Below are 24150 nucleotides of genomic sequence, written 5' to 3'. Positions count from 1 at the left end.
TGTGGATGATGGCAGGCACGTTTTGCTGTTAGTGTTAAGATTCATTGCAGCAGTAGATGTTTAAAATTTAAAACGGGAAGACAACTTCCAGAATTGTAATGCATATGCTATTTCGGTACTACGACTTCCGTTAATAAGTGTCATTTCACGAAGACACCTGTCGATATCAATTTCTCAAGATATGTTACAGACCTGTACATCCTTCCATGTACAGAGTAGATAGTACTTACGTTCCAGTATCACCTATACCGTAGACTACTGATTAATCTAGTCAGATCAAATAGCGGGGATTATATCATTAATAGTAGAAGTACTGTAAAACGGGTATTATTCGCGAATGTGTAATTTTCGCATTTTTCGCGTTTTTAATTTAGGCGCGAAAATTACACTTACGCAAATAATAAATCCATTTGAACAAAAAAAAAAAAACAGACAGTTTAGCAATTTTGGCATGCTGTTCTGCATCATACAGTCTATATTCACCGTGTTTTTGTTTACGATTTGTAGAAGTGTTTAATTTATCAACGGCATCATTGGCGGCCTGTGAATAATACCCGTTTTACAGTATATAGAGAAGTATTTCAGTATTACCTATTCCGTAAACAATGGATTAATCTAGCCATATCAAATACTCACTGGGAAAATAGCAGGGAAAATAGCATTAATAATAATTAATAATAGTAGTATATAAGAAGTATTTCAGTATTACCTATTCCGTAAACAATGGATTAATCTAGCCATATCAAATACTCACTGGTAAAATAGCAGGGAAAATATCATTAATATTAATTAATAATAGTAGTATATAAGAAGTATTTCAGTATTACTTATTCCGTAAACAATGGATTACTATAGCCATATCAAATACTCACTGGTAAAATAGCAGGGAAAATATATCATTAATAATAGTAGTATATAAGAAGTATTTCAGTATTATTTATACCATAAACTACCAATTAATCTAGCAGTATTACTCACTGGTAGTATAGAGGTAAAACATAGCATTAATAATATTTCAGTATCACCTGTACCGTAAACTATTGATTAATCTAGCCATATTAAATACATACTACTATACTAGAACAGTTGGAGAAAAACATTAATAATAGTAGTATATAAGTGTTTCAGTATCACCTGTACAGTAAACTATTGATTAATCTGGTCATATTAAATACACACTACTATTACCTATATCGTAAACTAGGGATTAATCTAGCCATATTAAATGCACGTGCTACTATACTAACACAGTCGGAGAAAAACACTGATCATATTAGTACTATAAATAGTTCGGTATTGCCTATTGATTAATATTATAATATCAGTGTTAAGAGAGAGAGAGAGAGAGAGAGAGAGAGAGAGAGAGAGAGAGGTGAGAGAGAAAAAAGTGAGAGAGAGAGAGAGAGAGAGAGAGAGCGAGAGAGAGAGCGAGAGAGAGAGAGGGAGACCAGACAGAGACACACACACAGAGACAGAGACAGAGATAGAGAGAGACAGAGGGGGGCAGGCAGAGAGAGAGAGGGGGAGGGAGAGAGAGGGGGGGAGGGAGAGAGAGATAATATTAATAATATTAGTATATAAGAAGTGTTTCCTTCTTTTCCGATTATTGTCTTGTCAGATAAACAATTTTGCAATTCTATAAAACTGATAACATCAAAACGAATTAGATGTTCAGAAATTGAGACTCGTTTCCCTATTACCCAGAAATTGATACATTTTCCCCCACTACCCAGAAATAGCTTACATGACTGCAAAGTAGACAACTATAGACCTTTACGTTAACTACAGGAATCAGACTGTAATCTTTGATATCAGACACACAAAAAAAAGTCAGGAATTGGGCGTTCCATGCTATTTATTTATAGCCCTGAACTTTCCGCGTGATTTTCTGTCTGACTGGCAGTAAATAAAATTTAATGCCAAGAAAACATTAGTTTGGTTTTTGAGTTAATGTAATTGCTCACAGGCACTGAGGCAAGACGACGCTTGGGATCACCATGGTGTCAGCATTACCGTGACAGTCTAGCATGAAGTCGTCTGCAGACATTGTGGGGAGTATCAAGTTCAGGTTCAAGTTAAAATAGGAAAGTAAATCATCCAGTGTACACCCATTCCCCAACAAGGCCTAACAAGTGTCACGTTTCCAACAGAAGCATTTTCAGACGACAGAGAGGGCTGTGTGTGTGTGTGTGTGTGTGTGTGTGAGAGAGAGAGAGAGAGAGAGAGAGAGAGAGAGAGAGAGAGAGAGAGAGAGAGAGAGTATGTGTGTGAGTGCGTGTTGTGTGTGTATAGATTTGTGTATGCATATACGTGTGTGCGCGCGCGTGCGTGCGTGCGTGTGTGTGTGTGTATTTGTTTGTTGCGGTTGGTGTATGTGTACATGCGCGTATGTGAGTAAGTATGTCAGACAGTTGATCAAGTATGTAAGTAAATGAGTAAGTAAGTCAGTAAATAAGTAAGTAATTCAGTAAGTAAGTCAGTAAATAAGTAAGTAATTCAGTAAGTAAGTCAGTAAATAAGTAAGTAATTCAGTAAGTCAGAAAGTAAGGAAGTCAATCAATCTGTAAGTAAGTATTTGAGTGGCTTTCTGTAGTTCAAACTTGTTTTAAGTAAATGTTTGTAGTTATTGACGGATAGTTTGTCTGTGTTTGTGTGCAATCTGATTGGTCAGCACAGCGGAATGATACACCGTGCTTCGCGTAAACCTCAAGAGATTTCTACTTCAGTATTTTGACGCATTATTTTTTAACATTAAAGAAAATAGCTTCTGTCAGAAAGTTTAATGACCAATTACGCTTGTCATGCCCAGATTGTTTTAGACGTTTGGGATGAAGGGAAACAGATGGCATAAATGACGCATGTAAAAATATCGGCTGACTCGTCCTCTTTGGTAATGTCATGAGTCAGAAACATATCCATTACATTAAACAATTTAACCTTAGCGTTAATACTAAAATAACTTGTGAATGAACTTAATTTGGACGTATACAGGAAAAGACTGTTAATACTGGGAATTTTAGCTTATGGTTTAATAGTCAAATGGTCCCGGACTTAGTCACTGGCGAAGTCTGAGGTTAATGCCGGGATAGGCGTGCTTGAACCTTTATTGGACAAGGTCACGTTAAGAGAGTTCCCATACATAATAGTCAAGTGAGTTTCATATCCATGTGGTATGTAAGTCGCAGAATATTTTAACCTCATTTAAGATGATAAAATAATTTGTATATTAATATTAAATTTTAGTAATAATTTGTTAATTTAACAATAATTGTTTTAGTTATTAGTTTTCTTATACACGTTTCGAATAATTTAACATCAGCTTTGATAATAAAATCATTTGGACATAATTGTACATCATTAATAATTTACCTTTAATTTTAGGAATAAAAATATTTGTATATTAATATTAAATTTACCTTCAGTTTCGATGATAAAAGCAGTGCAAATATTAAATTCATTTTCAATTGTGTTATTAAAATTATTTGAAATAAGATGTTTTAGAGTCAATGTTAAAGTTAACTGCAATTTTGATAGAAAAAAGACATGATTAGTATATAAATGTTAAAAATAGCTTCAAGTTTGATAAAATGCGTAGTATAATAAATATTAAATTTACCTTTACCATTAATAATAAAATAGTTCATATATGAAACATATAATATATTGAATTAATTAACTTCAAGTTTAATACTAAAAACATTTGTTTATAGATATTAAAATTAACTTTAGAATGTTAATAAACTGATTTGTACATGCATATCTAACAGAGAGTTTAAAGAAAACCGTAATGGTAGCAGACGTACACAGCTGACATCCGGGTCCCCAGAAGCCATCTTTGCATCCCGAAGCACAGTTTCCGTGGATCTTGTTACAGATCTCCGATCCTTTGCATCGACACCGGAAACGGCACGTGTACCCGAAATACCCATCCGGGCACTGGCTATGTAAAGTCTTCAACCCATCTGAAAAACAAACATAAGAAACAATAGTGAAAAATGCTATGGAAAAAAAATACACCGCAATTTCAATAATTAACCTTTTACTTACTAATACCGTCAGAAAGAAAAAGAAAATAAGCAGAAAACACCGATGTGTGTATACATAGATATAACAATGTTATGTTCTGCTATTAATTAATAACGACTGGATAATGGTTGTGTGATAGCTAAAGTATGGGTATGCTGTTGCTGCATGGTTATTACTGGGTACGTCATCAGTTGGTAGTTCTTGACTGGTTTTTAAATGGTCAACACTCGGTATTTGAGATTTGTTCCAAGTTAATGGTTAGTTGTATCTGAGATTTGTTCCAAGTTAATGGTTAGTTGTATCTGAGATTTGTTCCAAGTTAATGGTTAGTTGTATCTGAGATTTGTTCAAAGTTAATGGTTAGTTGTTAGTGGATATTGGTTTCGGCATTTTCTTGCCATGCTGACGTCGTTGTTTCGTTCATTTTTTTATTCCCGTGCTTATTTCCAATTAAGGTTCAAGTACGCTATCCTGGCACAAAAACACCTCTAGCCGTCTGTCCAGGACAGTGGGTTGGTGATTAGTTGGTGGTTACTAAGAGAGAAATCGGTGTCGTGACCTTACCCCACTTTTCATTGAACAGTTAAAGCTCACCCTGGACAAGAGCTAGTCTTGTGTTCCCTAGACCGGCCTCGGTGGCGCAGTGGTTAAGCCATCGGACTACAGGCCGGTAGGTACAGGGTTCACATCCCGGTACCGGCTCCGACCCAGAGAGAGCTATTAAGAACTCAATGGATAGGTGTAAGGCCACTATACCCTCTTCTTTTTTACTAACCAACTAACAACTAACCCACTGTCCTGGACAGACAACCCAGATAGCTGAGGTGTGTGCCCAGGACAGCGTGCTTGAACCTTAATTGGATATAAGCACGAAAATAAGTTAAAATGAAATGTGTTCTCTATCCCTTATTGTGTTTGTATAGAGATAATGGGACTAGCGTGCGTGTATCGATTAAAAATAGTCCATTTTGTAATTCCCGACAACCAAAGGATCGTTAGTTAGGGAACACTGGGATACCGAGTTTCTTCTTGCAGTGCTTGTACTAGTCACTAACACGTAAGTTTAATGTCATGAGTAAACTCGATTACAATCAAACTAAATGTCTGTGGTGTCAATTTTAGGATTTGTGACATCAGATGTCTATTTTACAGGCATAGCAGAAACAAGTAGAATTAGGGGGGGGGGGGGGTGTGTGACTGAGATCAAGAGCGTATAATTCATCTTTGCCTTAAGATTTACTACCAAGAATATTTTAATGTGCCTGTTTTAGACATAGTACCTGGTGACCGTTTGGGTGTAAAAAAAATGGACGATTTGTTACATAGAGTGTTCTCGAGCCCCATTCTCACATATAAATAAAATAGGGTTGGAGGACACTCGAGCTAGGGTGGAGCCGGTAGAGAAATGGTCATTCAAGCACCCACTAACTTAAATCCGACGGCTTGAATTCTACGTGTCACGTGTATGCGTGGGGGGGGGGGGGGGGGGGGGGGGGGGATGTGTGTGAGTGTAATGTGTGTGTGTGTGTGTGTGTGTGTATAACGCGTGTGTGTATGTGTGTATAACGCGTGTGGGTCAACGTGTGTGTGTGTAACGTGTGTGGGTCTGTATAAGTGTGCGTGTGCGCGCGCGCGCGGTTTGTTTTAGAGAGAGAAAAAGACAAAGAGGTAGAGATAGAGACAAATAGAAATAGAGAGGGGGGGGTATATTTTCTTCCACACTGATATGAAATGTCTATATGCAATAAACTTTTATCTTTTATCTTTTATCTTTCTTTCACAGTGCCCCGTTTAGCACGTAGTAAAACCAACAATAAATGTGGTGTTTACGTTCAAATAAAAACAATCAAACAGTGTTTTCGTTCCCCTTCTGTAAGTAGAGATACACCAACAAATCGGAGTGTTTCCAGCTGTCATAAAGGTAGCGAATTTCATCCCACCTGAATTGCACCACTAACAAGCGCCTCAGATTTCAGCACTGGGCTCAATCAATAGAGAAATGATCATAAAACGTTTTATGAACTCTAATGGGAGTTCGGTGTCAGATTGAATGGTGTGTGACTGTGGTTTCAAAAGCAAGATGTGTATTGATTTTAAACTCAAATGTTCCCCTGGCACAAAATCAATCACCAGTTATTGTTATTAGATCAAATCCTACATGTTTTTAATCAAGGTACGTAGTATGTGTGCATTTGGAAAGTTTTGTATTTTCAAAGGTGCGTTCAAACGGTTCGATTTGTAGTAACGATACTGTATCGCGCGAATTCGTTGTTGAAGATGGAGCGGAGTGTAGCTCAGTATTGGAGTGTTCGCCTGAGGTGCGACAGATGGTAGGATCGATCACCTTCAGTGGGTCTGTCGGAGTTTTTTCCCAGTTCCAGCCAGAGTCTGTTAACTGGTAAACCAAAGTCCGTGGTATCTATTATTCTATCTATCGGAAAGTATACAGAAACGATTCCTTGTATTAATGCTATTTGGTAGATACAGCCTATATGGCAGCTGTTTTTTCCAGATTCTAAACAATATTAAATGTTAATGGCTATGTTTATGTGTGTATGCTCTACAAGAATTATTTATCCCTTGAGTCAATATCTCATATATTTTTTTATTTATATATTATGTTTGGTTTTGGATTGTGAGGCAGTCAGATGATTAAAATATGACCTACAGATTAAAAAAAAAGTTTGTTGTAATACAGTGTAAACATTGGTCTCCTACACACGTACCCTACCCACCGATTTATATATGTTAGTGGCCACTCATGCAATTTTGCCATTCAGCTTACTGTACACTATATAAAGAATCGTTACTACTAATCAAGCCGTACGAACGCACCTTAATCAGTACAAGGGATAACAGCGAATAACGGTAATATGGCTCAAGGGACAAATAGCTAAACTCTTCATGCACAGCATACACACATAAATATAATCGTTAACACTTAATAGCATTCACTCTTTGCAACATGTAATTTGTATGTCCGTGCACTGGTTTTGGAGTATAATAGTCGTGGTCGCCTTAAGCACACAAATTAAGCAAACGATTTACAAAACTGGTAGGAATTTTTTTTTAAAGTAAATTCAGACAGATAGACAGACAGATTGGATAAACAGATTAACAGATATTTTAAAATTAATTATCTTAATGGTTTTTATATCAAAGATTTAATACCTAAAACTGGGCATAAAATTAATACATATATTTATATTTTGATTTATTTCTTTACTGATGTAGCCAAAAATATATATTCACTTTAGATCAATGAGTTTTCATGTACTAGTATGTTAAAAACTAAATGTGCAATATTTTACTGACTGGGTGATAATAGTGATGGCCATCTTTATGATGTTTTGACATCCAATAGCCGATGCTTAATTAATCAATGTGCTCCAGTGGTGTCGTTAAACAAAACAAACAAACTTCATGATGATGTTGACGACAATAATTATGATGACGAAGGAGAAAAAAGAAAACGGAGAACAACTAAAATAAGAAGAAGAAGGTAATTGAAGATAAAAATACATTGTAAAAACATCCAAATTTAAATGAGAAATGATAGTAAACATTTACTTTCAAAGCGAAATAAAAACCACGTGGTTAACGCTTTCAAGAGGAGTAAAACCAATCATGTCATGGCGGGCACGTCAGAACCAGTAACCACGTTTTAGGATTCAGGTCACGCGCAGTCTGGCAATGACATGAAATTAAATCTTATGACCATTTTCACACGTAATCCAATTGTACGTCCCTAAGTTACTTCGTAAGCACTGGAACGTGCCTGAGGCCCAAACCATATTTGGAGAGGATAGCTTCCTCCGGAAAGACATTAAATACAATCAAACCACCATCTCGGGATGCAGACACTAATAAGCATTTTCTAGTGGGTCTGATGTAGTTTATGTCTTATCTTTATACCACATACCATGCCATCTCTTAAACATTTGTCGTATATTAGCGAGGGTAAAGAGACAACTCAAACACAATATATGTCATTAATGCAATACCAATATAGCCATCAGCTTGTCTGACGTTGTGGTAGATAAGCTACATAATAATGTTTTCATTATTGCATCTTTACTACAGTACAGGGCAGATCGAGAGTCTTGGAAAGGGGTACAACACAAGGTATTTGTGATAAATCTATTTATTATACACTAGGATGCATATCACCTAAGCTCCCTTGGATCAGCCCTTGTGGCAAATTATTACACGGAAACTAGTTGAATGTCTGGGTAAAATGGAAAGGAATGCATAATAATATTCAACACATTTCCAGATTATATTTAAATACCCAACGTGCATGATATAAATGATGAGAGAACAAACCTTTTGTCGTTGGATAATCTCTTCTTTTCTGTTAGCAACATGATATTTTTTCTATATTCCACTACAGGCATGATGGCACAAACGATGACTTTTCATGTATCAGTTACAAAGCATTGCTTTCAGTTGAAAAACGTATATGCCAACGAGCTTACTAACAAACTAAGGAAGGACTTAACAAAGTCTGTTTTTGTAGATTTCATCCATAATATGTTTTAAAACAAACCAAAGTGTCTGTTGGCAGGATTCAACCTACTGTTCCGATTCGCAAAGGTGATATATATATATATGAGAGAGAGAGAGAGAGAGAGAGAGAGAGAGAGAGAGAGAGAGAGAGAGAGAGAGAGAGAGAGAGAGAGAGAGACTTTGTAAGTTACAAAATAACATTTACCCAATCCTTTCATTTATGCAAAATATGATTTCAATCAGTCACAGACAATCGACCACACATGAGAGCCATATAGCATTGAAAGGGGTCAGGCTGAATTCACAGCTTTTAGATTTTCAAGCACGGCGTATACGTATGGCGCCGTTTGAAGAGTCAAGAAACCAAATATAGTGGTGTGGGCAAAACGTTGACAGATGGAGAGGGCCGAGATGGAATTTGAACTTGGGGAGAAAAGCGGGTTTGGAATAACACCACATTAGTAAGGGATTCACGACAACCGATATGTTAATTGTAAATGGAATGAAAATTGCATGGATCGTGAATTTTCTGGCAAGAAACCGCGAAGTGCTTCCAGACCACTTTGTGGAAGTTTTGCATTGCAAATCAAGAGGAATCACCGCTCATCAGTCAAACCATGGAGCTGGCACCACTCAGACGACCTCCAATCACAGTGATTTTCACTTATTTATAAACGATACTTGCTAACTGGAGTTATTCCTTCCAGCACGTGATTGAAGCACTCTTTGGCCTCGTATATCTTGCAGTGGGCTCGTATATCTTGCAGTGGCTTCGACCGTCCAAACATGTTAACATATTAGTAATCTGCTTTGACGAAAGGTGAAGACGAAAATGCTAAATATGTGAGCGGGATTATAACCCATGACATACATAGCCCAAAATAACAAAGGCTAAGGGAGTAACAGTAACATTGCCAGACACAAATGATATTTTCACTATAAATGACATTTTGCTATTAACAATGGTACTTTTCAGTTACAAATGCTATGTTTCAATTTTACAAAAAAAGCACTTTTCAACTACAAATGGCATTTTTGAACTAACAATAGCTTTTTTCAACTACAAATGGCATTTTGTAACTAAAAAAGGTACATTTCAACTATATATGGCATTTTCAACTAAAAAGTCGTTTCAACTAAAATTGGCATTTTAAAAACTAAAATTGGCATTTTCAACTTTCAAAAAGCACTTTTCAAATAAAAGTGAGCTTTTCGTATCATTCTAACGCACTGCCCGCTAGGTACAGCTTTATTAACAAAATTTGCAGCTGAAGATTACAAAAACTGATACAATATCAACAGAAAACATTAAGTGTTTTTTGTTATTAACTACATATTAAATATGCATTATATTAGATCTTATCCGACTCCAATGCAATTTCCACTTTTTATTCCATTTTCAAAACATTTGTCACTTTGCACCTATGGATTACAGTCCCTGTCCCAGTGGGACTATCGCTATCGTACACAACGCGATGTTGATCAAGGTGTTTTTGTATCAGCATGTGTAGTTATTGTGTGTTCAAAACGTGAACGAACCATGTCACCTTGTATTATTAAAACAATCTTAATAGTTATCAGTTACACTCGCTCTAGTCGTTATTACAAACCCAACACAATGTAGCCCAAGGGGAAATATTTCTTTTAAAACACCAATAAATAGTAGTTAATTATTTAAATCAAATATCCTGCCTCAAATTCTCAATATAAAACAACGTGTGCGCATGAGCTCTTCAATTTGGCTGGTTCGCGAAAATTATTTATAGATATGGAATATGTTAGTCTGGGGAGGAAAATAATGGAAGGTTTCATTTAACGATACCGATGTCGAACATATGGTAATTGTAAAACGCGAATTTGGATATTGCGCAAATTAGGCCGTTTCCATAGGTACAACGGCAATATGTATATTTAAAAAGTTTGGCTTGTTTAACGACACCACTAGAGCACATTGATTCATTAATCATCGGCTACTGGATGTCAAACATTTGGTAATTTTGACATATAGTCATCAGAGGAACTCAGCTACATTTGTTTTAATGCAGCAAGGGATCTTTTATATGCACTTTCCCGCAGACAGGGTTACGTTTATTATGTCAGTCGTGAAGTCCTTGTTAAGAAGAACTAATCGAACAAAGAAGAAGGGGGAATTGGCGGCAAGACGAGGAGAAGGGGCAGGGGAAGGGGAGGAAAGAGGAGGTTAAGGACAGCAGGGTTTCTGCCAGAGGGTACGGAAGGTAAAATTACGTATCCTAAAATCTTGAAAAATAATGGATATATTTTTTTAATTTTTAGATATGATAGTAAGAGAACTGGCCCTGTGCTTATAAAACGTTTTGAACCTCAGACTCTATTTGAATGAAGCAATGTTTAACGACACTCCAGCACGAAAAATTCATCGGATATTACGTGTCAAACATTGGTAAATTCAAAACATTAAGCAGACTCTATTAAAGTCTAGACTCGAAAACTTTTATAAGCACGGGGCCTGCGGTTTAAAATTTGTCAAAGCACATGAAATGCAGTGTCTAATTTCAAAACATTCAAAACCCATATCTACATAGTAGGACCACTTATGGTCTGTTTTGTTTTTGTTACATACCCTCGAAATATTTTCTGGCAGAAAGCCTGGACAGGAATACTTTGTTTAATTTCTAAAGATCTTTTACCCACATGCCAAAGTTTACTGTCATTGTATTCAAAAGGTAGCCTAATCTCCAAACTGTAGCAATGAACTCAGTATTAACAAACTGCATTGATTTGACGTTACCTTACAGTGACCTCGACTAGTTAGTCCCAAGCAATTGTCCCAATTTAACACGAGTTTCGGTTCGTATATATTGAGTCTTTTAAATGAAAGCACTGATTAGAAATGGCCATGGATTTTTCAAAGCAACGCTGTAACAAGATTGGCGCTTGTCTATAATTGTATTACTGTTAACTGATACCAATAAAATATTGATTAAACTGTCAACCCCTTGTGGTCGTATTCGCAGACCAGCCATGCACCTTCCCTGGTCGAAATTTTCGTTCCACTGTCGACCTTGATAAAATTGCCCGAGGCTGACATATCAAGTTTGACAGTTTACTTGGAGAACCCGGTTTACTAATAAAATGAGCAAGTGTACGAGTGTTATCACGATACACCACACGACATATCATTTTGTTTGTATTAATCATTTTCCTTTTAGCGGTACTAGACTTATTAAAACGTAAATTATTTAGATAACAAGACAAAAGGTATACTTTTATACAAAGATTCGGAATATGATTATGCTCACCAAAAGCCCCCAACTTGTAATAAGGTTTTTTTCTTCTATAAATCAAATTTACTTACTATGTTTAATCTATATCTTTAATCTATAACTTTAGAAAGATTAAATTATAATATTTTAATGTCCCATGTTTAATGAAGAACTAATCTGTGTTTTTGGTCCATATTGCTGGGTTTAAAGACATTTAAAGAAAGCTATAGCGTTTTGGTGTATGATTTCTGACATGTGTTCACCTCCAGCAAGCGACACTAACGTGTATGTCTGTATATGATTGAGGACCACACAGACAGTGAGAGGAGAAACCTGTTTCCGCCACTCCATGAACTATTCTTTTCTATTAGCAGTAATTAATCTTTTTATATTGACTGTCCCACAGACAGCCATTGTTACATCAGTTGTGGAATACTGGCTGGGAGGAGAAGTAGCCCAATTGGCCCACCGACGGGGATCGATCCTACATTGATTGCGCATCGAGTGACCGCTTTACCACTGTGCTACGTCCCGCCCGTTTTTTTAGAAGGAAGTTCATTCGTACTATTTGAGCTTCACGTATACAGCGCTCTCTTTGTGAATCTCAGAACCATCTACTCTTTTTAACCGATTCTCATATAATATTGCATGCCGTTCTGCCCTGTCCCAAGTGGTCGGTTCGTTACGTTTTAAGACGTAAGGAAGTGCAACAAAATCAATAGCGCGATGTGGAATTACGAGTAGAACTGGACACATTTGCTGAACGACTGCGACTCCGATGTAAGACAGGATGATGTCGGATTACACTAAGTGGGACTCCCGCCTTTAGTTTCAGCATGTCGTCCTCCATTTAAAGCCGAAATCACACTTCAGTCTCCGAAATGACAAATCACATGGTAGTTTTCATCGCTCTGTGATCGTCAATTACCTTTCGTCGATTCAATGATACTAATACATCATTGACATACGCATTTTCATAAATCTTTATTTGTTTTCTAAATCAATACTTTGTAATTATAATAATTTTTATCCACAACAATTAATATAGGCAATCATTAGTGTACTCAAAACTTTATACATAATTTTGAATTTGTAATTTATGCTATATTGTGAAATACTTGCAGTGAGTGTTGCATAGGGATTTATTATGGGCAGTAATAAAAACAATTTAGTATCATTGTATTAGACATTCCTGCAGGCCCAAAGCCCTAATCGGCAATGGAGTCGAACAGACCTCCAACCTCTAATGTGTTGTGGCCAATTGTACTTCACAACTTTGACCCTCGTCATCTTGAATTGTCAATATTTCAGTAAACACCCCCAGTCATATTCTACTCTAGGCTATCTCTTTCATAATCCGCAGGCCTACCACCTTTCACAAAATGCTGTATTCTACAAATCCACTAGCCATCGGTCCCGGCTAATACATTTTTTGTTTGCAATAGTGGAAATTATCAACGACCACTAGCAAAAAGCTTCCGATAGGGTTATTAACTTTCTTAAACAGTTGTCGAACACTGTACTGTCCTTGGTCCGACGCCATATAACCGTAAATAAAATGTGCTGAGTGCGTCGTTAAATAAAATATTTCTTTTCCTTTCCCTTCATCCTTGGTAGATGTTTTTTGGAAGGATCCGATCATTTGAATCAAAATTCCATAATAAAAATAGAATGACTTGATATCCCAATGTTCCACTGCCTTTGCGTGTCAATGGCCTATTCATCAGCTGAGGATTTTGCACATCGTTTTAATTGGTGTGATAATGTCAAGAGAAGATCGCCGTGATCAGTGAAGACTAATACTGTTGAGGTGCAGATGGTGGCCTCTCATTCCGTTCACTGATGGCGAGTCCGATTGCTTCTAAAGATCAATAACCACGGCAAACTGAGCTGACTGGGACAGACAGATAATGGTAGCAAAAAAACACAAGTTATTGTCTGGTAGCTGGGTGGGTGTCACAAGAGACCTACTCTCGTATCAGCGGTACTGTATCAGCAGCATCAATGGTTTACGCACAGAGACTGCAATGATGGTATCTGTGAAGCATTCGGTGATCTGGACATGGATAATGGTTTGTCCGCCGTATGCCAAGCTGAACGACAAAACCATTAACAGTTTCGAAATAGTATCTCTGCACAATGGAGTCCAGGGGATCGTTTGACAAAACCCTGGCTGCTCCTATACATGCATGCCAGCTATAGGACGATTGCCACTCCACCGGACTACCCATTCGTCTTATTTCGTATTTTGCAAGCAGTATCCATTATATAAAAATTATGAATATTCGATATGTTTGGAGGTGTCCTTTCATGCAAATATTGTAATCATCAATAAAAGTATAACAAATAATTTAATTTAAGCTAATAATAATTACTGCTAATTGGAGTTTCAATCAATGTTTTGCTTTCGATATATTAGATGACGCTGAGAAGTACACATAAAATACTGTTAGTTGATTAATGGTAATAAATTAAGAACAATGTTTTAACGACAAAGGTTTCTTCTCTAATACTCTAAACCAAGTGTCACAATCAAGATAATATATGAGAAATCTGGTAGCCTCTGGACCAATGACTCTCAGCTTAGCATGGAACTTTGGATTAAGAAAAATATGAAATAGGAATACGACAATTATAATCATGACAAATGAAGATTTCTGGTTTGATTCAACCAACATAATGGGAACAAATGTAAATTCGACAGAAACGATCAACTAAACCAAGGTCCGCGAAATATCTGAATTATTGTGAACAATGGCGTAGCCAGGATTTTATATTGGGTGGTCACCTACATTGGGACGGGTAACACTGTTTTCTACACCTGTTATGGAGTAAATATAAAAGGTGATGGGGGGGGGGGGGGGTATAATTAGTTGGCATTGGCTTACAGACGCACACATACAAAACACACACACACACAGGGCGCATACAAACCCCACACAGAGACGCATACTCACAACACACATACGCATACAGACGCGCACACACACACACACACACACATACAGACGTATTAGTTGGCATTGGCTTGCACACACACGCACTCACACACACACACACACACACACACACACACACACACACACACAAACACACACACACACACAGACGCACACACACATACACACATCCGCAATTACGCCTGTGGCTGTAAAACAAGTGCGGAACGATACATTTTAAAATGGAGATCAATCAAACTCGAATTCTGCATCCATGACGCCCTCATAGTCTCTCAGATTTAACTATGTTTTGATAGATGGGCGTCATTAGTCGCAAACGTGCAGTTATGTTCAATTTATTTCCTCCACTTCTCGCGCACCCTTCGGAATTGAAATAAAGCATATTAATGGCGCCTTTCAGTGCTACTTGAAAACATTCCGAGCAGCATTTTAGTGCTGGAGTTTCAATTTGGCTTTGAACATCGTTCATGAATAATCATCAGATTCAAATAATATTTCACACTTGATTGCCTTCTTCAAGTCAAAAAATGGACATAAATTATATGTGCCAATTTCACATAGCGTTTTTATTCAATTGCTCCCCGCCGGCAGTGTCAATGCTAACAATTCCGCCAAACACGAGCGTGAACTTTGGCGCCAATTCACGGGAGGTAATTACGTCTCCAATCTGTGAAAACACAGCCGATGTTAGACAAAGAAGTGAATTGTGGGACACATGCAATCAATTCATGTTAAATTTTTCTGACACGCTTTAAGCATGTGTGACGAATTTGGCAAAGGGGTCAAGCATGTTTTAACTCTTCACAACGTTAACTTCGTTTAGGACACACAGCTGTTGGCATAATACAACTGACAATCACGTGGTTTCATTGCGGTCGCAACTGACAGTGATTCTAATTCCGAACCCAAAACTGGCTGGGTCACGAGGTTTGGTATGCCTCTTCCTTCCCTATCGTCTGGCGATCTTTAATCAGCCCATGACGAGCTTTTGTACTGACTTGTTGTCAAGACATATTGAAATTAAAATTTCCAACAATATTTTCCCAGTTGTATTTAGATCGACTGCATACCGGTACTGTCAGTGGTTCCACATGCCTAAACGAAAAGTTTGTTTGTTTTGTCTAACGACACCACTAGAACACGTCGATTTATAAATCATCGGCTATTGGATGTCAAACATTTGGTAATTTTGACATATAGTCTTAGAGAGGAAACCCGATACATTTTTTCATTAGTAGCAAGGGATCTTTTATATGGACCATCCCACAGACAGGATGGCACATACCACGGCCTTTGATATACCAGTCGTGGTGCACTGGCTGGAACGAAAAATAGCCCAAATGGGCCCACCGACGGGGATCGATTCCAGACCGACCACGCATCAAGCGAGCGCCTTACCACTGGGCTACGTCCCGCCCCAGGCCGAAACAATACAATCACTATGTCGAGGGATAGGTTGTTGCGCGATCACTTCACACTACCTTTCCATTTGTGAGTGACTTAACTCAGTTTGCATACTCATAAGCGTAACGCATTTTTGGCTGGAACATTCATATAAAAATGAATGGCTATTTAGTGGACTCGTGAACGTTCCTCAATCAAATTGTCATCATTAACATATCGTTATCATTTCCATAATTGTGGTCTTCATTGTGACAATAAATACTAATAGCTCCGCACCGTCAAGTCCCATTCGCACCTAATAGCCGATGTATATTTGTGCCGTGGTGTAGTTAAACATTAATTCAATCATTCGTTAAGGCCCAGTTTCATTTATCCGTATTTTGTATGCGTACACGTATATATAATTCTCAATTCCACAAAATAACTTTCTATGTAAATAGGGTGAGAAGATTCCACATGCGTCTCCGTATGCGTGGGCGTACCCTTATTCGTATAACTTTGCGAGCAGCTTGTGCAAAAGCAAAATGACTTGACTGATATGTTTGCGTAATATATACATGACTTACTCTGTCTTTTGCCAAATTAGTCAGTTGCTCTCTCTTTTTTTTTTTCCTTTTTTTCTTTTTTTCCGTTTCTTTTATTATTATTGTTGGGGGGGGGGGGGTTGTGTTTTTTTGGCTACACCATTTAGTATTTGGCTTATAAAACATCTACTTCTGAATAATTTTCAAAACAATAATCAATATATCTGAAAATTCACTTTAAAAGTATTATTTCCAGTGTAAGCCCAGGACCCTGTATGATATGGAAAATGGTGTATGTCCCTTACACGTAGTAAATGTACATATAGCTGTAAAAACAGCAAAACCATCACAATTCTCATAAAAACTACACAGTGATGTAAAACTCAAGGGAATGGATGCTAGTCAGGTTCAATCTGCAGTGATTCATGAAATTGTCATGAAAAAAAAGCTGCATTGAAAAAGGTCAACTTCCTTTGACATTTTGTTCACTATGAAGCATTGTATACCGCTGACCCATTTCCGTAGCCATGGTGCAAATGTGGTTTTCATTCGCATCAAAATGCCGCTTCATGCGCCAAGAGAATTTGTGTTAAAATATTTGACAGGGGCGGATTCAGATATGGCTTGGAACAGGGTCCAACTCAGAAAAACGGTACTGTCAACATGATGGGAGTGGTAGTAGTGGGCATTTTATACGCCTAAAAACACTGGGGGCGTCGGGGTATCTGCGTTCGCTCAAGTCTAAAGAATTAAATTATATAATGAATACTGTTTCGTTGATTTACCATAGTGTATTTTTCTAGTTTGTCTTTGACTTTGATCCCACCCAATCTCTGATTGTTTTTCCTCGTCTCAACCAGTGCCAAAGGTTTTGGTATGTGCTGTCCTGTCTGTAGTAAACTGCATATAAAATATCCATTGGTGCTAATGAAAATATGTAGCGTGTCTCATCTGACTTAGAAAGAAAGAAATGTTTTATTTAACGACGCACTCAACATATTTTATTTACGGTTATATTGCGTCAGACATATGGTTAAGGACCAGACAGATTTTGAGAGGAAACCCGCTGTCGCCACTTCATGGGCTACTCTTTCCGATTAGCAGCAAGGGATCTTTTATTTGCGCTTCCCACAGGATAGCACAAACCATGGTCTTTGTTGAACCAGTTATGGATCACTGGTCGGTGCAAGTGGTTTACACCTACCCATTGAGCCTTCCGGAGTACTCACTCAGGGTTTGGAGTCGGTATCTGGATTAAAAATCCCATGCCTCGACTGGGATCCAAACCCAGTACCTACCAGCCTGTTGGACCGATGGCCTAACCACGACGCCACCGAGGCCGGTCCATCTTAGTGTCAAATATACAAGAATTCTTGACATCCAACAGATGATGATTTATAAATCAATGTGATTTAGTGGTTTTGTTAAACAAAACAAACTTTTAACTTTTTAATTGTTTTTGTTTTGATCTGACGTCTTTGTTCCAAAATTAACAATTCTTTTACATAATACACCTTCCTGTCCAAGAAGGTGCCGTTCTTGTTGTTAGTAAAGTAAAAATAGGTGGGGGGGGATTCACAGAACCCCCGTTTACACGTGTATCCATCACAACCAACCGGCCTCGGTGGCGTCGTGGCAGGCCATCGGTCTACAGGCTGGTAGGTACTGGGTTCGGATCCCAGTCGAGGCATGGGATTTTTAATCCGGATACCGACTCCAAACCCTGAGTGAGTGCTCCGCAAGGCTCAATGGGTAGGTGTAAACCACTTGCACCAACCAGTGATCCATAACTGGTTCAACAAAGGCCATGGTTTGTGCTATCCTGCCTGTGGGAAGCGCAAATAAAAGATCCCTTGCTGCTAATCGGAAGAGTAGCCCATGTAGTGGCGACAGCGGGTTTCCTCTCAAAATCTGTGTGGTCCTTAACCATATGTCTGACGCCATATAACCGTAAATAAAATGTGTTGAGTGCGTCGTTAAATAAAACACTTCTTTCTTTCTTTCTTTCCATCACAACCACTGTTCTTGTTGTAGATAAGCAGATGCACGTGTTATACACTTGGGAGTTGTCGTAGGGCTATAACTGTCAGAGACAGGTGCACAACATCCTAGAGGCTCCAAAGGTTTGATGGAATTATTTACTGACCAAAAAGTCATATTATATTGAAGAATCGCTGTCAAACCCTTCAGGAAACAAATTAGTTTCTTCTATATATTCATTTCATTTCATTTCAACTTAGTTTCGTGCTTATATCCAATTAAGGTTTAAGCACGCTGTCCTGGGTACACATCTCAGTTATCTGGGCTGTCTATCCAGAACAGTGGGTTAGTTGTTAGTTGATTAGTGGTTAGTGAGAGAGAAGAGGGTGTAGTGGTCTTACACCTACCCAATGAGTCGTCTGGATGGGAGCCGGTACCGGGCTGCGAACCCAGTACCTACCAGCCTTATTTCTGATGGCGTAACCACGACACCACCGAGGCCGCTATAAATAAGTTTAAATTTTAATGAAATACATCCTGTCATGGACGTAGGAGCCGGCCAAACCCGGCTCTTGCGCCCACGACAGGCGTGCGCTACAACAGCTTGTTCTGAATGTGCACGTAAAACCCTATGACATGACATGACAATGAAATACACATTATATAATTCAGTATATTATGGTTCATGATTAGTTACATTTGTTTATAAAACAGCAGACAAAAGGCAAAGAATGTTTGTTTAGAGATTGGGTATCAAACATGCCGGGCTGAATTTGCAAAGCCTGTTTTTCTTTCACACGTGTGTAACTACATATATTTACATAAACAGGCGTCGTAAATGTAGTCCGTAGTAATTAAGGCACTTAATAGTTCTAAAATATATGAGAACTATATTCATGTTTTCTCAGTTATATTCCATAAATTTTTAACACACAGGACACCACATTCCTTCGTCAGTGATACACGTCGTGAAACACTGGTTGCAAAGCTAAAGCTTAAGAAGGAATCCATTCAAAATTTTATTATTAATTGCAAAATTCATTATTACAGGGTCAAACCTTTTAAAAAAATATATATAATCATACCGGTTATGCTTCGCGTCATTTAATCGTTATTTCCTGCATAGAATCTTATTCAAGACTGGTTTCCTCAAGTCATTTGCATAATGCCAAGAGAAGAAATATAAAGGGAGTTACCATGTTTCGGTTTTTTTACTGATTCACCAAGTCTGTTAATTAATCATTAAGATCGTTTTTGAATTGGCAGCCATCACAAGAGTGCGGCTTTATTTTAACAATTGACGAAAAACCTCCATTGCTGCAGATAATAAACTCAACATTTAAAAATCTGGTTCCATTTTTCTCCACAAGCCTCATTACCAGAATTCCCCTCATCTGTCAAAACACAACAGCCGTAGTTTCGCACTTGAGTTCAAACAAGCTCCTCGTTCAAACATTCAACCCATTAAGGACAGACATGGAAAATCCCCCTTAAACTCGGTCTATTATTCATTACATCTTTTGTTCCTCTGTTCCCAACAACATTCATTTATAATGAATAATAATGAAATAACGCGCACGTGCATTATTGACGTTTGGGGTATAATTACGCACGCGACGAATACATTACGTCAAGAGGAATTTTTAGAGTAACTCCAAGAGACGAATAATGGTCTGGTGTAATCAGTTAAAATGTTGCCCGTAAATCATTTTGTAATATATTTAAATATAGCTGGGGGGTTTTATTTGGGGGTTTTTTTCTTTTTCTTTTTCTTATTTTTTTTTTTATTTTTTTTCTTGTATGTTTTTTTTTTATTTTTTTTCTTGTATGTTTTTTTTTTTTAAGTTTTGTATTGGTTGGTTGGGGTTTGTTGTTTTGTTTTTTTGTTTGTTTGGGGTTTTTTGGGGGGGCTGGATTTGTTTTTTGGGGGGGGGGGTTTGTTTTGGGGGCTCGGTTTTTGTTTTTGACATTGTGGAATTTGGAATCAAATAATTCCTATCAAGAGCTTGTTGGATTTACATATCACATTTTAGATTTACATGATGACAACGTTAAGTACACATAATTTGAACAAATCAGTTTTATTTTCTCTTTGACACGAATTATATTCAGCAATCACAACTAGAATGATGACAAGATTCTCAACGATGGCCTTTACTTATTAGCATATGTATTGTTCGCCTTTCATGATTAAAATATATCTTATTCCGTATTCTGTTGTCTAACTGCAGACATAATTTATTATAAATAGCATCCAACCAACTTGTATGTTTCTACTCCCTATAACAATATTTCACTTGTGCATCATCCATATTATGAGTATTGCTCCTTTCATTATTACAATAAAGTTTAAATTCTGTATCCTATAGTCTAACAGCAGACATAGACATAATTTCCTGCAAATATTATCCAACCAATTTGTTTGTTTCTCCTTCCTATAACAATATTTCATTATCAGTCGTCCATATTGTGAACTTTGCTCTTCCTCAAGAAGAAAAACGCGAGCTACTAATTCTCGCCACGTCCCTACCCCCCCCCCCCCTCCTTCCTTCTCCTGCGCTGCGCGCACTTCAAAATAAATGCAAGAAATGTGTTCCGTACACAATACTTTGTAAAATGAATTTCCAAAAATGGTTCCTGCAGACAGAGGAGGCTTGATTTCTAATTGAAGACCTTAGAGCAATTTTCTTTCAGCTTTAGGAATCTGCTGTCGGCGCCGAAAAGGAAATCCATGGGTCATGTCGAGATTTTTTCGAACAAATCTCACTTGAGCTTTCGTATTTGTGTTTTTTCCATTTCCTTTCAGTTGAGACATTAAACAGTAATCTATTTTATTCCCAAAAGCCAGCCTGCACTCAGCAGAGAGCAAGTCGACTGTTAAAACAACGATGAGATGCCCCATTCAGCAGTCGAATTCGGATATCATTCCACTAAGATGAGGGATCAAAACCAAATTGAATTTTAAAATCGCCGTCTCGAGATAAGGAATGAATAGGAACAAGAAATATTATTAGAGTCTTTCCATGACCTTTTCAACAAAGATTAAACCCGTATGGAAATTCTAAAAATGTCAGACTCTACGAGTTGTTTTGTGTCAGTACTATGCCACACAAAACAAAATGGAACGGAATTTAAAATTCTTCATTTTGGGATATACAATGAATAGAGGGAAGGACTATGGATCGATCTATGATATTCTTACCAAAAAACCCCCGAATTAACCATATGAATATTATGTTACAAGATGTTTTGCGGCTCTTCTAGACTATGCCAAATGGACACATTAGAATAGACGCTAGTCAGTTGTAAATGGGTAGATTATCAATATGCGGTACAAATAATAAATAAATGGTGTGCAGGACCCATCTCCGATGTGCTTGAAACGCCAAAGAACATAAAAAAAAACCTCTGAATTTCCTTTAAATTTCATTTCCCAGGATAAGGAGAATATATAAACAAAGAAAGAATGTGGGTGTTCCCTTAACAAAATTAATACCATATGAAACTTTCACAAACAGGACTCCGGGGAGCCGTTGTCTGCTAGAGACACTAACGTTTGCTCAGATGTATAATACCATCACCATTGACGTCAGAGACACATGTATGTGGAATGGAATATTGATTTATAGAAATGATTAAATAAACCTCAAGTATATTTCATCTTAAACATTGCTGTAAAGATAATTAGTATTAAATACACATTGCTCCTGGTTGGTTTTTATTACGAACACAAGTGTGTGGGGAGGAAGATGTTCCATTTACCAAAGCTGTTTAGTAGGATCGAAGGGCTTTCTGTAATATTTCAAATCAACCATTTCATAGTGGTGGGGATATCCACCTTGTTTCTTCTTAAGAAATTATAATTCTATTACCTTCCTCTCGGAAACCTAGCCATACTTCTAATTACAATAATTTTCTCCAAATTATGTGCTCCGGTGTGCTTTATGACTTACATTATTGTACTGTTCCATATCGTTCCATGCGTGCATCAAATACAGACTATCAAAAAGCAACAGTAGAGCAATATAATCCTACTTCTGTCAATTTGGCTCTGATATACAAGCAATTCCCTGAAATACGAGGATGTAATTTTACATATCGCGATAAATATGTATTCAATAAACAACAATAATATATTGATTGCTACATAATAATATTGCATTTGCTTCAAAATCCCATGTTATAAAATTGATGAACGATGAACATCCAATTTAATGCTTCCTATCTGAGAGCTGAATTCTTAAACAAACACACGGCGGAATACAACACAGACAGTGAGTATAATATTGATAACTGTTTGATTTTCCGATCAGTCGGCTATCACTTGCTGTCTCCGGTTCCTCAAATCGCGCGGTTTCTCGTTGCGATAACGAGTTGGCACTGAAACAAGCGCCGTAGTGTTCCTTTAATGACTAATCTCCAAGTATGTGAACTCTAGCACGCTGCTCACCGTGATGAGACATACAGTAGTGTAAACTATGCAGTCATCTACAGCCGTCAGATTAGGCATTTTACCATTGTAAATACGTTTAGGTGGAACACCATCATTCGTTGTTTTTAATATACGGTACCAGTATTCAGACACCCAATAGCCGATGTATTTTTGGCGCTGGAGTGTCGTTAAACATTCATTCATTCATTCAGTATTCAGTATTCAGATTGCCGTGAAAACAAATTGAGGGGAGTGATTAATTGCTCCCTTAACTTAGATTATGGGGAGCCATTTAAGCTATTATCAAATTGAAACTATATATTAAAATTAACTCTCTTTGAGTTAATTTCAGAGGAGAGCTGGGTAGCGAGATTGTTTGTTTGTTTTGTTGAACAACACCACTAGGGCACATTTATTTATTAACCATCGGCTACTGGATGTCAAACGTTTTGTAGTTGTGAACATATAGTCTTAGAGAAGAAGTTACTTTTTTGTTTAACGACACCACTAGAGCACATTGATTTATTAATCATCGGCTATTGGATGTCAAATATTTGGTAATTCTGACATATAGTCTTAGAGAGGAAATGAGCTACATTTTTTCATTAGTAGCAAGGGATCTTTTATATGCATCATACCACAGACAGGATAGCACATACCACAGACGGGTAGCGACAGAGAACGCTCCCATCAAACAGCGAGTTCTGGGTCATTATATAAATGTGTGAATAACTGTATTGTTCTTAGTAAGTCTTTTGGCAGATATCCGAATTCGATCCAGGTCGGACCTTAAGTGAATAAGTTGGCATGTAAAGAGATTACCCGACCTCGAACCTCGTTGGTTTTCAGCTCTGGATGGGATCCATGGCACAAATCAGACATCGCCAGCAGGGTGCAGCTTGCTAAACCGTACCTGGATGTTGAAGCAGAGGCGGAATCAAGTGGGGAAACAAGGGAGGGAGGGGGCGGCAAGGGATCCGTCCACCCCTAAACATATTCACAGACGGGAATCGATCCCAGACCGACCACGCATCAAGCGAACGCTTTACCACTGGGTTACGTCCCGCCAC

The 24150-nt window shown here is 37.7% G+C and overlaps 1 protein-coding gene across 3 annotated transcripts in view; it reads right to left on the bottom strand.

The window, feature by feature from the left end:
- LOC121375621 (receptor-type tyrosine-protein phosphatase T-like) overlaps positions 1-24150 on the bottom strand; it is a 139406-nt gene that overhangs the window by 72153 nt on the left and 43103 nt on the right. For all 3 annotated transcript variants that reach the window (XM_041503164.1, XM_041503166.1, XM_041503165.1), the window contains one exon: positions 3804-3962. In XM_041503164.1, the coding sequence (XP_041359098.1) occupies positions 3804-3962 (159 nt within the window). The remainder of the gene's footprint in view (positions 1-3803; positions 3963-24150) is intronic.

The sequence above is a fragment of the Gigantopelta aegis genome, chromosome 6 (assembly GCF_016097555.1).
Source record: "Gigantopelta aegis isolate Gae_Host chromosome 6, Gae_host_genome, whole genome shotgun sequence".
NCBI lineage: Eukaryota > Metazoa > Mollusca > Gastropoda > Neomphalida > Peltospiridae > Gigantopelta > Gigantopelta aegis.
This window is presented reverse-complemented; position numbering and strand designations above follow the sequence as displayed.